This window comes from Danaus plexippus (genome assembly GCF_018135715.1).
Source record: "Danaus plexippus chromosome 22 unlocalized genomic scaffold, MEX_DaPlex mxdp_33, whole genome shotgun sequence".
NCBI lineage: Eukaryota > Metazoa > Arthropoda > Insecta > Lepidoptera > Nymphalidae > Danaus > Danaus plexippus.
The window spans coordinates 1364447-1383788 of NW_026869856.1; the positions used below are offsets into that span (position 1 = coordinate 1364447).

Here is a 19342-nt window from a genome sequence, read left to right on the forward strand (position 1 = left end):
ACTATAAAGATTATATTAATATTTATAAAATACTGATTTATATTTTTTAAATAGATTATAATTTTATAATATGGCGGCTTGACATATGTCAGAATATAACAATTGCCAGATGACATGTGACATCAGCTGGTCATTTACTATTATAACTAACTTACTCCGTACCCTATATATATGGGAGTATTTACGTCCAGGAATATATGGAGTAATCTATATAAACAATGTCATTGACCCCAAAACGGAGTTTGCGAAACCGAATTGTATAGTTTCCGGGCTTGCACTGTTTTGAAGTTGGATTGTTCTAGACTGTTCGGTTGAGTTAATTTTAATAACAAGCGTGAGTTTGTATTTACTGAGTGGTATACGTATATATATTTACTTATCAGACATCGATATATTTATGTAATTATTGTATTTGTAAATATTGTCTTACATTAAGTGTATATTATCTAGGATTTCAATAAACACTATATCAGACAAGCCTTTGAATCTAATTAGATCGTAATCTGTCCAGAACTACTTCCAAAACAAATTACATTTAGAAATGTTTAGTGGTTGATGAAAACAGACAGACAGACGTAATTATTTTCACATTTATAAAATGAAAAAAAATGTCATTTTCGATATACCAATTACGTAGTTAGGTATAAAACAAAAATCACCATCAGGATCCAAAGTAATTCGCCGTCATTGCGGTTTACAACAGATTGTTAAAATTTATATATTGTTAACCTGCCCGTTAAAAGTTTTAGAACCGAAAAAAAAATAAATTAGAATTATTTTAATAAAAAAGAACACCTTCAATTTTTTATTGAAATAATCAATATATTAAAAATGTAATAAAACCCCCGACCCAGAAAACGTACGTAATTATTATGACGAAAGGTTAGTGTTTCAAATGTCAGATCCCACGTATGTTTGCAAGCAAACTGTGCGTGTAACATTCCTATCACACGTAATAAACGACCTGATGACCTTGAAGACCTGAACCGATTTCCACCAAACATGGCTAAGAACACTCTCGACGGATGTACCTTTCAAACAAAAAAAACCGCATTTAAATCGGATCATCCGTTTGGGAGCTACGTTGCCTCAGACAGACACATACACACATAGACACGTCAAACTTATAACAACCGTCGTTTTTGCGTCGGGGGTTAAAAAAAATATTCTAAAAATTAACACATTGCCATGTATTTCAAAACAATGTCCTATCCTACTAAAATTATAAATGCGAAAGTCTCTGAGGATATACGATAGTATGGAAGTTTGTTGCTCTTTCACACAAAAACAACTAAACAGACTTCGGTGAAACTTCATAGTAAGGTAGCTTAGAGATCAGAATAAGACATGAGCTACAGCTATAGAAACTTTAGTACATATATACACCATTGAGTGTAGTTCTTGTAGATTAAGTCATACCGGTTGTTTGATGTATGAGATCACGTGTCGAAAATAGAGACGTCATATGTAATGTCTTAGCAAACTTTAAATATACCTCACTAAGTGCAACACCAAAGACTACGCGGACCAATTTATTAATGTTTTAGACAAAATCTTAATGCATTTCTTACGTACTGATATTTAAACACGGCATAGACGAAATATTTGCAATGGTTCATGCGAAATAAATTTGGGTCTTGTTGTGTAGTGAAAACACGATTTTTTATATAAGTTGATATAGATTTTTGATTTAAAATAAACGAATTATTTAAACCTTAACAATAAGCTAATAAGGAAGGTCACTTGGACTAAACAATAACTTATATTTCTGGGGATTTGTTTCTTGATATTTGTCTTTAGAAAGATCAGTGACAGTTTAGGGTCCGAATTTTATTGTTTTCATCTAACGGTTAATGTTTTAAAATAGATTTTTTTATTTATGTATGGTAAGTATTACGTATTTCCAGTAATATATAAGAATATTAAAGATAATTATATAGGAATTTATGAAATAATATCTATGGAATTCTTTGGTTTGCTATTTTGTATGGAAATTTAATTACTGTTCATTTTATTTATTTTTTTCAATTATACGTTAATAATATTTTGTTCTTATATTTCACACTTCTTTGACATTAGTCACTCACTCATATCGAAAATCTGAGTTTAATGAGCAATTAAATTTTATATATATTTTGCAAATAATTCGAAGGTATGTTAGTAATAGTTATTATCATCATACAATTTAAATGTCTTTGCGCTAAACGACTGAGTTTTAAGGTAGTTTATATTGATGGAAAAAATAACAAAAACATATTTCATTTCTAAAATGGACGAAATAAAATATTTTCGATATTTAAAATTAATCATGACAAAAGAATTAAATAAAATTAAAAAAAAACTGTCTCATTCAGCCAAATGAGTAAATAATAATTAATAGTTCATTCATTTATGGAATAAAATATATATGAAATAAATCCATTGAAAATATGGATTTATAAACAAAAAGCTATATACCTAAAACGCATTTTTGCATTGTCACCAAGCTTGACAATACTGTCCCTGTAGACAGCTGTCAAAGTCATGAGTTTGCATATTTAAAATAAACTTAGACAGGTTCGTAAAAACTAGACAAAACTGTCTGTGTTAAATTTGACGAGGCAAACTCTTGATAAGGGCAATGAACATCACGTTTAATGTAGATGTGTGATAAGAAATAGTTTGTTAAAGAATAAAGCGACGACAGCAGCTTTAAAGCAAACGAGGACGATTATGATGAGCATGTTAGACAGCGCTTCAGAGATGTTTCTAGAAAGGTTTCAAGGTATTGAAAGCGTACTCAAACATTCATTTCCCCATTTTTGTTTATTGGTTTGGCTTCAATGGAATTCTAACCTGAAAATCAATTCCCTCAAAGATATTTTGATATATCGTAAAGAAACATTCACTTCAGAAATAATATTATCATAAGAATATTTAAAAATATTTTTCAAATAGCAGATTAACAAGTAAAATAAAAAACCAAACACAATGTATGAGAGGTTTGTTCAAATAGTACTGAAATGTCCAATCGTTGGATGTGGAATGGGTAAACTGATTGAAATGTCAAGATGAAAAGTTAAATCGATCCACTACATGTGTTGAATAAACGTCGTAATAAATAAAATGTGGATGAAAAAAAAATTCGAGCACAGATTAAATATAATTCATAGCAATCATAAAATTATGAATGAATATAATTTTAAGGTATTTGTCATCTGTGAATATATATATTTTTTAAACCTTGTCACCGTCATTCCCAGATCTGACATTTCAAGAGCTCAATTGTCAAACGCTCGTCGAAAATATGTGAATTCTTCCCGTTTCAAATATCTCAAATCAAAATCTATTTAAGAATGCTATAGGCATCAAAAGTATGTTTCAAAAAATTTGGATAAAGTTATTTACTGTTGTTAATATAACATTTTTTTTATTATGATTACTAGAAGTAATTGATAATAATTTGGTTACCTAGGCAAATTATTAGGCGTGCACATTTAGAGATAATTACGATTATATTTTGGATATTTTAAGATAAAGATAATATTGTGGGGAGTTTAAATAAATGCTCGAGACTAGTATTACGTGACAGTTCCCTAGAAATTGTCATTCGTTTGAAATCTGTATCTCTACAGATAACAAAAACATGACAAGGTATTATATTATTTTGTTGGTATAATTTAATATTATTTATAAAAAAATAAAAAACGTAAAATAATTAAAAAATTCTCATGACACATTAATAAAATTTATAATAATGTTGAAGAAGTTCTCTCGTATGTAGTTCAGTTTGAAGCTTCATTTATAACGTCATTTCCTTGTCATGCGAGTTGCGGAAACGGAAGAGGGTTATATCATATATTCTAGATTATAAATTGATATAAAGTTTATAAAAATTTAAATGAAACTAATATTTTTCGGATATACTACGCGTGATTTATTTTTTGTTAAAACTACATACTCCCGACGTTTCGGTTACTTTTCAGCAACCGTGATCACGGGCGGGCGAGATGTGACAAAAATAAAGCACGTGTAGTATAACCGAAAAATATTAGTTTCATTTAAATGAATAGAACTCGCGTAAGTCTTAGATCTCATTAAGGTTCTAAAACCCAGACGCTTTTAAATTAAGAGACTTTGCATAGAGAATTCAAAATGTGATTGTAATCCTTTCTTGCTTTAAAGAATGTTATGTTATCGTCATTCTATTTCCAATTTACTTAAACTATAAAACAAATTAAACCAGTATGTTTGTTTGAAGTTAATTTCTGTTTGGTAATCGCTAGTCAGCAAGAAAGTACTCGGTTTGATTAGCAGAGGTGTTTACTGAAAGTTAATACAGGAACCCGCATTGTTTTAATTAAACAAATTTAGTTTCCAAGGAAACCTTATTAGATACAGTCATATAATTCTGTAACTGTACGCGTGTATTATATTGCAGTCCTAAACGGCTGGACCGATTTGAATGGATTTTTTTGCATGCATTTACGTGGCGCCCCAGAGGGTTTAGATTTACAAATCAGCCCGGCAGATGGCGCTGTAATCAGTAATTAGGTTATTTAAAATTATAAGGCTGCATGTCGGCAACTATATGTATTGTAATAACACACTTAATAAAGTTCTCTCAGAGCGCAACTTTGATGTCTACGTGGACAGAGTCGCGAGAAAAAACTAGTTCAATTATAAATAAACTTTCAGTTTGATACAGTTAATAAATAATTATAAAAATCTCACGTGCGTACATACTACATACCTAGACATGTTTACGTATGACACATTCAAAATGGCGATTTGGCATCTGTCAACTATTACAGATCTTAAATTGCTTATCAACAATGCGAATGGCGTAAGTAAAATCCGCTATTTCAAATGTCACTAGAGGGTGGAGAATCTATTCAGTAATTAAATTTGTCACATCCAGTAATGATTTTGCTGTTTCCGAGTATAGGCATCATGTAATGAGAATTAATGATTTTGGTGAATAATAGAATTGCGTGGCCACGACGCATCGACAGCACACTATTATATTTCTACGTAATTAATTCAAAAACATCATTATGAATAAAATTCTTTAGATACAATTACCTAGTCCGTTACATTATTAAATAAAAAATTCAAACCAGTGTTGATTTAAAAAAAAATTATATACATTTAAGAGATGTAATTATGACTTACTTTTGAAAAGAATATAAATATGTCACATAAATCATCTTTTGGATCAGAAGTAATTTTAGGTGGCAGAGCCTAGCTGTGGTCAAGTTACTACAGCTCGGACACGCGCTGGCTCGACCGGGGAAGTACCACCTTACAGTAGATCAGCGTGAAGTAGTCTTAACAGCTGCGTTTCGTCCGATGAGTGAGAGAGCCGGTTGCCCTTTCCTTTTCCCTTCCCTTCCCACCTTTTCCTCCCCTTGTTCCCCAATCAAGGGTGGCAACACATCCGCAAATTTTCGTTTCGGATGTCCATGGGTAACGGCACTACCATCAGATAGGCTGCCTGCTCAGTTGCCCCTTTTAGCATAAAAAAAAGTAATGGCCACCATCTTGACGAATTGGATATCATTAAGAATTATGTTTTGTATGAAAAAATTATTGTTTAAGTTGATTAAGATCTAAAATGACTGCAAATATTAAGACTTATTGTCATTGAACTGTTATATTAAAGAAATGTTGGTGAAAATAGAAAAATGTATTATTTAAAATACAATTCCGATTTTTATTAAAAAAAAATACAGACGAATTTATATACTCTTCTTTGTTTGAAGTCCAAACAGCCAAAATTGTCGGCGATCGTATTATCACAATCTCATACAAATATGTTTTACTCACTTAAAAACGATTTAAATTTAATATAATTTTTCAGAAAAGACTTAATTTTTAAACAGGTTTTTTTATTTAATATAAATGTATGCAGAATGAGTCTACATAGCTATGTAAATATTGTATAAGGTAGTAATAAAATTATATAAGGAAGTGATGAACGCTGGTTTAAGTTAGCTAGCGACAGAATATAATGATTTTCAAAGTCATTCTTTCATTCGTTCACTCAAAAAGGGGTTCGTTCTTTGCAGTGCAAACGCCAAAGAACTAAAGTAGTGCTTGTTATAAGAAATGATTTGTTACAGAATAAAGCGATGACAGCAGATTTAAAGGAAACGGCAACGATTGAAGTGTACATGTTAGATTGTTTGACTTCGCTTTAAAGCTTTGAACGATTTGAAGGAAATTTACGCTTGAAATGCTTCTATTGACATATCCACAATACTTGAACAGTCCACTTGAGAATTCAATAAACATTACATTTATTTAAATCGTTTTCAAATGTCAGAATGTAATAAAATTTAATTCTTATTTTGTATTTCATAAAAACTACAAAATTATTATTTTCAGTAATATTTGGAAACTTTTAGAAATAGTAAAATGTCATCACGTCTGATGTCGTTTGTAGATATAGGGGGGACGTGACTAAGACGTCTTTGAAAGACTTAAGACTAAAGACTAAGACGTCTTTGAAGAAAATGGCATACATTAAAAAACTTTACTATACGTATAGAGTTTTTAATCGATACAGAAAGATGACTGTCTTTTAAGGTTTGTATTTGTGTGTGTGCTTTCGTGTATATATGGGTGTTCTTGTGTTTGTGCTTATGGGTGTGTATGTGTGCGTACTTAAGTGTGTTTGTGTCTGCTCATGCCTGTGTGTGTGAGTATTTTATGTGTGCGTACATTCAATATAACTTTTTTACTAAAATTATTATTTTTTACGCACCATTCATGTAAAATAACGGAGCTTCCGAGGACTGTTAAATGTATTTATCTCCAGTGCAATTAATTGCAATTCGAGTAGCAATTGTAATTATCATACGAATATTATGAATAAATTTAATTGTTTAATTAGTTCGCGCATCAATTGTATTTTACCGGGAATTTAATTTATGCTGTCGTCCTTTTGAATTATGGTTTAAAATGGTCGCTTAAAAAATTTAAACGACAAAGATTTTGTCACTGTGTCACTTTGTTCATAATATTAGTAAGGTGTAGGACTCCATGCCATTATCACAGGTAATCACAATGGGATCCAAATATGGGAATCGATAATTTACTACCGTTGGTTTTTTGAACTTACGACAATTTTCTATGAAAAATTTAGGCGTTCCGGTGTGGAATACTCACCAAAGTATTTTTTTATGTCAAAATAATTACCTCAGTCTGATGTTTTAAAAAAGTCACGTGTTTGGAGTTCTGTGTATATTAAAAAACGAAATACAAAAGGTTTTTAAATGGGTATCGCATGAAAAATTCATAGACAATATTTGGTTGGAGGACCTGCAACCTCTGGAATATGCTCCAGGTGATTGAGCTTTAATTCCAGCGGTTACAATATCGTATCCCGCTCGTGTATTTGCTTATTTACATCGAAATAAAAGTATAAGGACAATTGCTTCATTATCACGAACATAAATTTAAAAAATACCAAATAATAATTGATAGTTTTTTCTATAAAAATATAAACATATACCAAGATATATTTAATATCATTTTAGTGACAACTGTATATAGCATTTACCGAGGAAGATATGGACTTATACGTAGAGCCCCACGAGTAAATACCTCTGACCGTCTTTATTATCCGATACAATACTTTATGTTGTTTGCAGTAAGAGCTACAATCGAATATAATATAATATAATACTAATTCCAGTCACGTATCAGGGATGTAGAGAAGATGCAATCGATCCTCAACAACGAGTAATGTCAGGTTGGTAATATATATAAAAATGCTCTGAAGTTGGCAACACTGGTTTTCTTTATGAGTTTTTTTCAATTATATATCTATATAATGTTTGTTCTTATAAAACAATTGTCCATTTCGTTTATTGACAAACTATATTTACTAACATTTTTATATGCATTAACATTTCGTATAAAAATATTAATCATGTTTTGGCGGTTACTTTAAAAAAATTATTTTATTCATATGATTGTAAAAATATCTTCTGAAACATTTAAAATTATCCATAAAATTTTTGTTCTTAATTTCGTTGGAAAGAATCGCAGTGACTACTTATGACGGTATTATGTTCGGACATCAAAAGTGAAGTACGCCAAGATTTCTGTCGAGTGTTTTAGGAATACCTTTAAATAAATATTTCTTTATGCTTAAAAATGTTTTCAAACTCTATCTGAATTCAATAAAACGTAAGTAGGTTTAAAGTTCGCGGTTCGTCGTAAATATAGAAACTTATCTTCAACTGTCACGCTTGAAGTACTGGTCTTCGTTTGACTCATCTACATTTTTTGTAACTTAATAAATTTTTAGAATTTATTGTTGTTCTAAATGCTGGAAAAAATATTACTAGAGTCTTCTTTAAACTAATAATAGTGATAATAAATTAAATAAACGCATTTATTCAAATAATAATAATAACAAAATAAAACAAACTCCTACGTGTTTTCTCCACACAGTACTCGAGATTATAATTCGTCCAACAAATAAAGACGCTGACATTCGCAAAGTATTTCACGATTCCAGTGCGAATGAAGCCTTAGCTTAAAAAAAATAGCACCGATTTGATCGTTTTTTGATGGTCACATTAAGCCTTACTTTTAAACGCTTAGTATATAGTGTAACGAACAAAATCGTTTTATACACGCAGGCCTAAGCCGATTTTTAAGAAATTATTATATAGAATTTATATTATATAAAATCTCATTTCTGTTTTTCATATTTAGTTTCTAATTTATTCTTCACATTGTCTTATATAAACAGTATTGAATAAAATTCATAAAACATAAACATATGCATATTTTTATACGTTTAAAATTATTTATATAAGTGATACGTTTGAACTAAAATTTTGCTTCAATAATGGCATTGTGTTAGTAAATTAAAAATATCTGTTTCATAACTGTCAAACTGGAGAATTCCTCTGAAGTTCACCACTGAATCGGAAACTCTATCATTAGTACAAATACATCTTTATATTTAATATTCCATAGCTCGTTATTCGCCGTTAAATTGATTTAAAAAAAAAAGTATTTCGTTTCAAACCCGTTGCAATGGAAAGTTATTATTTTGATATTTTAATATTAAGTGCGGTTTTTGTTCGACCATTTTGTTTTTTGTTTTTTTTTTAATGTACGAATGAGCGTATACTGTGAGGTCGTTCGTTTACCAGCATTAAATATAATATGTAATCTGTGGTATTTGATTTTTTTTTATCTGTGTAATATTATAATATAGCTAATATTTCATTTATATTAAGATGATTTATTTTATACATTGGGGAAAAATAAACAACACGTACTCAAATCAGAGCAGCAGATTTAAACGACGTTTTGCTATTCTCATTGATAACAAAATAAATGTAATTAATCGATTTCATTACGATTCAATTAATAAGATTAGATAACTAATCGATTACGAATAGCATCAAAAGCTTTACTGTAAGTCTGAATTGTAAAAAATAAATACGATGAGTATAGAGTTTTTATTCACAAACCTCCATAAACATTATCATTTGCGAAGAATATATTGGAAGCCTGCGATAAATTTTCTAAATAACTCACCGATATCAAGTGTGGAGACAGCATCTTTCACTAAACGGTAACTGTCACCGTTAATTCTCAAGAAGTCGACGCAGCCGAGCAATCCTTCGGAGAGGCCGAGCTTGTTCTGCAAACCAGTAGTGTTACCAGCACCTCCGACCCACACAGGCTCCCGGAAGGTCATCCGCGAGAAGAGGCCCTTGAATGACCAAAAAATTAATGTTACCAAAATTGTTCACTAATGTCTATGGTATAAAACTTCTTAGCATTCTATGGATTCACCGTGCGGGTGCCGAGTCCATCGCGTTGTAAGGAGAGGAGCTTTAACAGTGGCTGGGACTTGTGACTCAGGTGATTTTTAAGGGGCCCCATATAACGCGCGATAAACGCTCAAATCTACCGTCAAAGCGTCCCTCCCGAACCAAATTTGAAAAGAGCCTACTAGGTCTTATTATTCTTAATATTAAACCGACGTTGGGATTGCATTTTAAATAGATAAGACTGCTTCAACTACCGACTTGAGTTCCACTATAGTTTAGGTGCTAAAGCGTCTGGAACACGATATTCCAGAGGTTATAGGTTCTATGTAACCGGCAGCGAAAACTTTTTTATTCCATTTGATTAATATACATATCATAAAGCCGCAATATTTTAAATTAATTCATATAGTCCATAAAATAAAGTATACCAGTCCCAGTTATGAAAAAAAAAGATTATAATTTTTTCTTACAATAGTAGAAATTTTGAAATTCACGTAAAATAGAGAAGCCATTTGATAGGACAAGCGAAATTGGTGAGGCCTGGGATCTTATTGATATATATTTTTCATCCCAGCGACGCGACGCTCCAATCCGGATTCAATTTGGAAATAACCGAGCGTTAAACTCAAATCAAATAACCGTAAAGCAAAACCACAAATTAAATCGCACCCTAATATTGCACTCGTACAGCGACACTTGTCAACCATTATCCGTTTTATGGCGGGAATTTCGTCAATTATTATACAACATTAACTCTGTGTAGCGACAATTACCGAATGGCAGAGGTTTATGCCTTCGGGGCATAGGATCAAGGCGCTTTGCATCCATATAAAAGTATGTATATATATATAATTTTTTTATCAGTTAAATAGTTTCGTGCCTTAAAATTTACATATATGATTATATACGATACATTTAGTTCCTGTTACAAATATAAAGCGATGCTTTTTTAATACTGCATGTTAACAAATAAATAAATATATATTCCATTAAATCATGAATCCGTGAGAATTTTCACAGATAAATATTATTATAATTAAACCGATATCGCTTCCGCCTGTTCCTTTGAAAACCACTCTTAAGTCTGTTCCAACTTCATAGACACAAATATTTTTAATGAACGGCAACACTTTGTTAAAAAGTATATTTTGTTTATGGTACTCCCGAGTTTCCTTTGCGATGTGGAGGTTTAAAAAATAATGAAAGCAAAAAGGTCAATTACAAAGTATTGCTTACACAAAGAGTATATTCTGTATCTTTAATATAATTTGAAATTAATATCGAATAAGATATTGATGTAATTTTCAATATAAAAAAACTTCGTCTCAGACGATATTAATAATAAATAATATCACAATTAATCGAATGTCTTTTTTTTTAATAAATTCTTACACGACGGATAAAATAATTGAACGATTTTGTCGATTTTAATATCATGATGATTTTTTTAATACAGCTTAATTAAGGAGATACATGATTTTTTTAAATATGTTACTTAAAATCTAAATAGGCTTAGTTTAAATTGTTATTTCTTGCCGATATAAAAAAAAATCTACATATTTTTTTAGGAAAACACTTCGAACATTTGTCTAAAGCGACATAAATCTTAATTGACAGTGACAGTAGATAACTGTCTCAAGTCTTCAAAAAAAAAAGCAATAAACCCAAGCCACTAACTAATATGAAAGAAAGAAAGCAATAAACTCTAACATAACATTTTGTGACTGGCCAGTATTAATAATTAATTAATATATTTTTAAAAAACAATAAAACTTACTTTCGATCTCCCGCGCACTCGTTTCCCATTATTCAGTTTGAGCCAGGCGTCCCATCTGTGTCGATAAACAGATATGGTGTTCCATCTACCAAGATGAACTGGTTCAGGAGACCGCAGCACACCTGCGCCGCTACCACAATCGAATCTGTGAACATTTCATTCATTCATTCACTTTCATTCATTCACGTTCAATCTGAAAGACATTACGAACTTAAATTATTTATATTGGATTTCTAACTGTTTTTTTTTACTAAATTTCATAGTATAACATACATTTAGTTAAAATTATTGCAGCTATTTTTCAAGTTTCGGTTATTTTATTATGGAAATGTTTACGATGCAATACCTTTTCGTTGTTTCATATATGTCAGTTAATATTAGAATATCAAATATCTTCAGCCCCTATGTATATACTCCCACGTAGAACAAACAATAACAACTATGAGACGGTTTCAATAATTCTTTACATAATGATGTCTGGATTACGGAGGAAACAAAGCGTACATTAATGTCACATAATAATGTATGATAGATACATATAACGTCTATTAAAATACGATGTTATTTCAAAGTATTTGCCGAATTTATTTATATTTATATTTAAATTTCATTTTGCTTAAATTAAAACCTTCATGGTAACATTCTTAGTAATTCATAAATCGAATATGTGTAAAATATGTTTTAAATTTCGAAACTTTGTTCAATTTGAATGATGTATTACGACGGATGTGACGAAAAAAAATATAGTGCGACGTCATCAATAAAGGATATTAACGTATTTTTATTAACGATTCGTCTGCTTTGGATTCTAGGGTTGGATTAAAATTTAACTTTGTTTGGATTCATATTGTAATGGTTGTGTTTGTAAGGAAAGAAATGTTGGGCTAAGCTTGACCTAAAGTAAATTGTTTTTCAGTTGCATAATCCAACTATCCAATCATTAAATTCCATCGAAATCTCTGAATCCGATGTTCCTACTTCCATATGATAACACAGGAGGCATCCTTAATAAATTTAACTGCCTCAAATACGTGATTTAATCTAGAGATGTCCGTAAACTCCCGAGCTTCCTTAAACTCGGTAAACTTCAAGAACTCCAACAACGGAAACCAGTTAAACTTAAATGTATGGAGCGTCTGATTTGACAATTCATCCAGCGTATGAGAGCTGATAAAAATGATAAAAGTTCCATTGAGTTTGAAATATTCGACATTTTAAACATCGTAATAGTTTTAAATTTGATTTTGGCGAAATTTTTACGTCTCTCTTAATATAATATAAACATCTCTTTTCCAATTTGAAATTATTTAATTCAATTTTAATTGCGATCTATACGGATTCATAAGGCGCACAACTTTATGTTACAGTAAGTGGTATTCGATATGAATATTATTCTTTGTTTGACTTATTTGCCTCATAATTTGGAAGTCAACTAGCTATAACTAGCTATATATATATATATATATATATATATATATATATATATACATATATATATAATTGTTTACTTTAAGTACTATTAAATCAGAAATGAACGGAAAATTATCAAATTCAATTTTCCACAATGACCGATAGACAAACATTTATATAAACATAACCGGGACACATCACACGAACATTACCGATGGAGTTAATTAGTTTGTCGGGTCAAATTCACCTCGATTGTACACTGAGGGCTTACAATGAAAAGGATTTAGATTTTACGCTAACAATCGATTTTAGGCTTAACTTTAAACTTATTATGTATATAATTTTGAATTTTGAAGTTAATCCAGAAACTAGTAAATATATATTTGTTGCCATTAAATTAATTTATGCATGTTTATGTAAAGATATATTGCATGCATAAATTAATTTAATGGCAACAAATATATATTTACTAGTTACTGGATTAACTTCAAAATTAGTTTCAGAATAATGTACGAAGCTATTTTAATCAATAGCTTCGGTGTATCCGCTGGGATATAATGTACAAGTCTCCATGTATGTAGATTCTATCGTGACTTGATATTCAATGCAAGTATGATTCCGTGATGCACAAAGAATTCCGTAATTAATTATATCGTATATCTTATTCTGATATATAAGCTACATTGCTGTAAAGTTTTATCAAAATCAGTAAAGTATTTTTTGCGTGAAAGAGCAACATACATACAAACATATTCACCAACATCCACATTTTTATTCTTATAATGTAGTCTAATCATCGTTAATTTCGAAATTATGTAGCAATTTTCCCAATGATGAAACTAATATTACTCGGATTACTACGCGTATTTTATTATTTTAAAAACCATTTTCCACGACGTTTAGTTACTTTGCAGCAACCGTGATCACGGGCAGACGAGATCTCAATGACGAACCATGAATATGCCAGTCCCATATATATATTACTCTTTCAGTTATCACTAAAGATATTCTAACTAGCATCCTAGGAGAGTAAAAGGATTTAACTGTTGAGATTTCTCTATCAGTTAACGTCAGGACCAGATTCTCTGCTAATATTTTTATCTATTATCAATCAATTATTCAAACACAGTGTTTTATATGATCATTTGAATTCTGAAATTTTCAGTCTAAAATGCGTCTTATTAACCGACTTCATATAAAGCGGTATAATGTTTATCTCCAAGTATATTCTCATTACCGTTTATTATATTTCAGACGGCGTAACATTTAATATCTCTGAACAGGTCTGTGTAGGTTTTTACGGCGTTATCATTATGGGTTTTCATTATGCGTTGCCGTTACTAGAGGCAGACACAACGAAATTGTTCACTTATATTAATATGAGAAATAATTTTATGCTATAATCCCGTTTATTGTCTATATTCTTAATATTTTTCTCACACATATATATATATATAGTATTGGTGTTAAAGAGCAGTCATGCAATAGTTCTGTATAGTTACATAACTCCGAGACATCCGCCAGCCAATGAAACTATCTTAATAAGCAAAATAATTAGTTATCCAATATAATAAATTATCAATCATTAGGATACCAACTATATATAAGGCAATATGTACATTGCCATGATTATATATGTTTCTTAAACTATCTAAACTCACCTTAATTCAACATGTCCATTCCTTAGTATCAACGCCAGGTAATCCCCTGATAGATCGTCGTGTTCACCCGTCAGCAATAACACTCCACGGGTGCGTTCTGGCCGCACCCTCATTCTTAATCGCACCCTTTTGTAAGCGCCCCTTAAAGCACGGAGCGCTAGCCATGACGAACCCGAAAAACGTGGCGTCGCTATTTGCGTAGCTGGAAATAAATTCGTAATTTAGTACAATAAAGTAAATTTATTTGTATGTACATATCTTTAAAATTACTATATATATTCCGTTATAAGCTATTCCGAATGCGATTAACTATGTACATACGTATATGCCGAACACAATTTAATTTTTATGAATGTTCTAAACGATTTCATTTTTATGTAAAAATATATATATATTAATTCTCTCAATAAAATCAATATTTTATATAAAAACAATGAATTATATTAATTTTTTTGTAATTAAACACGTATGTACCTACAAAGACATGGCGAAATTTCATTATACATATATATGTACCTTAAAGCGGTATTATTATCTGATGAATTGGATTATATGAAAATTTAATTCAAAATTAATATTTTAACAACAAAAAAAGTAAATATACAAAAAAAAATATATATTTTTTTTTAAGGAAATTCACAAAATTACTTGAATAGGTCGCTGTTAGGGATTTCACGACGTGATTATATTTTTATAAAAAATTTAATAACAAGAGTATAAATTTTATATTATAAATAAAGGATACAGAAATTTTATCAGAATTCTTAGTGCAAGTTTGCATCGTCAAACTACGTACGTAGCGTTTCCCGTTACTCATTCAATACTACGTCAATATTATAATGTTATAAGATTTATGAATTAATAACTATTAACGCACCGTTTGTAGTCTGACGATACGAACTAAAAATAAGCATATAGAAGATTCGGAATGTAATATATTTTCCAAGTTTAATTAATTAACCACATATGAAATTTTAAAAATATATAAAATTATCCTTGCAACCAACAAAAAAACCAACCAAACAACCAGCAACCAACAAACACTTATTTTACTGACTTTTTTTTAATGCTAAGGCTCCATTCGCATTGGAAATGTGTAATATTTTGCTAATGTCAACGTCTTATTTGTTGAACGAATTATAATCTTGAATTTTACTGACTCCACTAATCTCAATTGACGCTGACACTTGAAGCATTGTTGAAAGGATCATCTGTTTTACTATATTAATATCAAAGGACTTAAATTTATTGTCACTCCTGTTCTAGATGGCAAAAAAATATTATACTAACATGAAATTTTGGGAGCATTAAACGTGTAAATATTAAAAGTACTGATATTAAATTGAAGTCGGAGATGTTTGATTGTTTGTCGTTTAGTTAAATTTTATATTAATATTAATTTATTTATTTTTAAATTTTTATTCAACTCATTTGAATCTTAATACAAACGAACACTGAACATACATTTAATTAATCTAAAAAAAAAATCATATTTTATTTCAAATACGTTTTCCCAAATCTATCTTTCATATACTAGTTAATTTGATGTTATCTTGAACAAGACGTGCTATTATAAAGATGGCAACTTTAAGAGACTACTATGACAAATCAATAAATATATCAACATTTAAAAGCAAACGATAATTTAATTCATATTAAATACATCGAGCTGACGAAATGAAGGAAACGTTACAAAATAATATTTCGTAACAACAGAAGATCTGATATAACATCGGATAAAAACATATTCGTACACAGAACAGCCATTTATTATAACTTCAAACGCTCCCGAACTTTCTGACGCGGGGTCATGTGGGATTTCGCAGCTTAAATAGGACCTGGTCTTTGGCATTTCACCCTTTTAGCTATACACGTTACAAAACAATGGAGCTATTTGTAACTGTGATATAAACTCAACAAATACGGATGATAATTCGCAACCTATGATATTATATACAAAATTACGTGTCTGTAATTTTACGTTGTGTACCTTTGTGTAGTTTACAAAAGTGTTTGACAGGTTCTAAATGTTTTACGTTAAATATTAAGGTAGTTGATTGTTGTTGAATCGTTGAATCAGTGATTAGTTTGCTTCAATATAAATTAAAAGTATTTAAACATATTAAAAAATTGTTTATCGCTTGTAATATACCTTTTACAAATTCCTAGTCTCAGCTGGTCACTGATCGTGAGCGCTGTACATTATATAGCTCCTCACTCAAAATGGAGTCTAGAGTCTAGACTGAGTCTGACGTGAGCGGACTACATTAATCTAGAATGAATGATTCTTTCTTTATGAGTGAAAAGCGTTTAATAAAATATTATTTGAAATTAAAATGTATTAATACTCGTATTCCTAAAAAAAGAGTTCGTTATCATAATAATAATATGTGAAGTGAAATCTTACTAATACCTGTTTAAGAAAATTGCATTAAATGCACATGGATTTTAATAGTTAAGGTTTATATGAAAAATAGTAAAATTTTATATATATCGACGCTATCAGCTTTAATGACGGATGGAACATGAAAAAGACTTGAGGCTGTCATCGATTATTATAAAAACTTATTGGTTAATATAATTATTGTTAAAAGTAAAACGAAATCGAAGACTGTTTGAAAGGAGAATAGAACTATGTTTGAATTCTGGTATAAATATGACGTCTGGACGCACGACGGCAGAGTTCAGTGAGTGCGGATCATAAAGAATGTGATCATGAAGAACCTTCGAGAAATACAAGAACATTTAGAAGAATTGAAGTTTCATTTTAAAATATCTGGAACGTACTGAAACAAGTGACATTTGTATTAAATCCGATATATATACATATATATTTTAAATACAATATATTTATTGAATAAACATCACACACACTACCGTGACTTTAACACACGCATATATAATACGTCAGTCGATAAAGATTCCTTTGTGTGACTAAATGTCAAACGTAATGACATTTGCATTCTAGTATTGGACCTGAAATAATCAATTAGCTATGTAATATTATATTATTCCAGTGTGAATGAAGCCATAGCTCAAAACGAGAACAAAATTAACTATGTTCAAGTATAGATAATTCGGTAAAAATATTGTACAATACCGAATTCGTATAATAGAATTGGTAACAAGACACATTTTTTATATATTGAAAATAAATATTCACCACAATGTTACGTACGGGCATCATTAAAAATAAGGGGGTCCACCACAACCAGTAGAATTTTGAAAGTGGTCCACGAGAAAAATAAGTTTGGGAACTACTGAAGTCAACGAATAAATATTTTTGAAAAAACGACAATTCCGGATACTTTTTGAACACATCTTGTTATATACGGGCAATGTATTAAAAAATAAATGAACATCGCCGGGACAAAATCGTTGTATGGATAAAATATCATATTACGAGTGACGTCACTGACTCCGCGGAACGCGACCAAGCCGTGTGAACCAGAAGATCCCTGACACCACTCAAGCTATGGAATGGCATTGCTATCCTAACATCGGGGCAATCATGTAGTCTTAGGTATAGGTTATAAGTTTTAATATGTAATTCTTATTATAATATACATATAAGTAAGTTTCGTAGTTTTCCCAAGCCTCTGGTTGCCACCCTACATAATTACAAAGCATTCGTTATAAATTAACTCATAATATATCTTTAAGATAATGACGTCATTCTAACCATTTTTTTTATTTCGCATTATCCAAAGATTTATTTCGCTCAAAGATTAACTTCTTGGTGTGATGAATTTTCATTATAATATCAAATTAAGCCGCTGTAGGTGCAGGGAGTGTCTACTCTCTAGTATAAAATGTGCCTTGCTATAAATTGAGCTCGGTAGATATTAAATTTTATATTAAAATTATCGTAAGCAAAATATACGTATGTGTATTTTCTTTTATTTGGAAAGCAAATTTATTATTGTTATTATTTTTAATGTATCTTGTTAATTTGGGTAATTCTTAACCTTAGATTTTTAACCTTAGTTTTTGCTGAACGTGAAATAATTCATCCAATTTTTTGTTGATTGGATTTGCGGATGTGTTGCCACCCTTGATCTGGGAAGAGGGGGAAGTGGGAAAGGTGTAGGAAAGGATGGGAAAAGGGAAAGGGCAACCGGCTTTCTCACTCATCGGATGAAACGCAGCCATCAAAGACTACTTTACGCCGATCATCTGTAAGAGGATGGTACTTCCCCGGTCGAGCCAGCCCATGTTCGAGCTGTAGTGACTTGACCACAGCTAGGCTCTACCACCTACAATATATGAATGTGAGACTAACCATTAATATATTTTATTGTTCCATATCATTTGTCAGAGGTTATCGCAAATAGACAAGTATGAATACTGCAAGTTTGATTTAATACTCGTACACGTAACTACATACTACGTGTTAAGAGTTTTTTAACTCATGAAATTTACACATTTTAGTATAAACATTATTGAATGATAAACGAGAAACATTACGTGTGCAGTTTGACGTTGCTAAACAGCGCTGACCACACCGATTTTGTCTGTATATGTGTATACAGCTTTATTTAATAACTGTTGTTCGACTTTAATTTTTTTAGTATAAAGAAAATTAAAGAAAATTGTGTGTTTTGAAGCGAATGGTGCTATATTGAAATGAAAATTCAGTTTTCAGTTTTACCTAAGAAAAATATACTAGGATACTAAGTAACTAGAATTGAAAAATGATGACGTTC

At 30.5% G+C, this 19342-nt stretch overlaps 1 protein-coding gene across 1 annotated transcript in view; it reads right to left on the bottom strand.

Annotated features, from left to right (window-relative positions):
* Nucleotides 1-19342, bottom strand: part of LOC116773441 (pikachurin) — a 96776-nt gene that overhangs the window by 11506 nt on the left and 65928 nt on the right. The window contains exons 6-8 of the mRNA XM_032665871.2: nucleotides 14637-14838; nucleotides 11566-11710; nucleotides 9550-9727 (exon numbers count right to left, since the gene is read on the bottom strand). Of these exons, the coding sequence (XP_032521762.2) occupies nucleotides 9550-9727; nucleotides 11566-11710; nucleotides 14637-14838 (525 nt within the window). The remainder of the gene's footprint in view (nucleotides 1-9549; nucleotides 9728-11565; nucleotides 11711-14636; nucleotides 14839-19342) is intronic.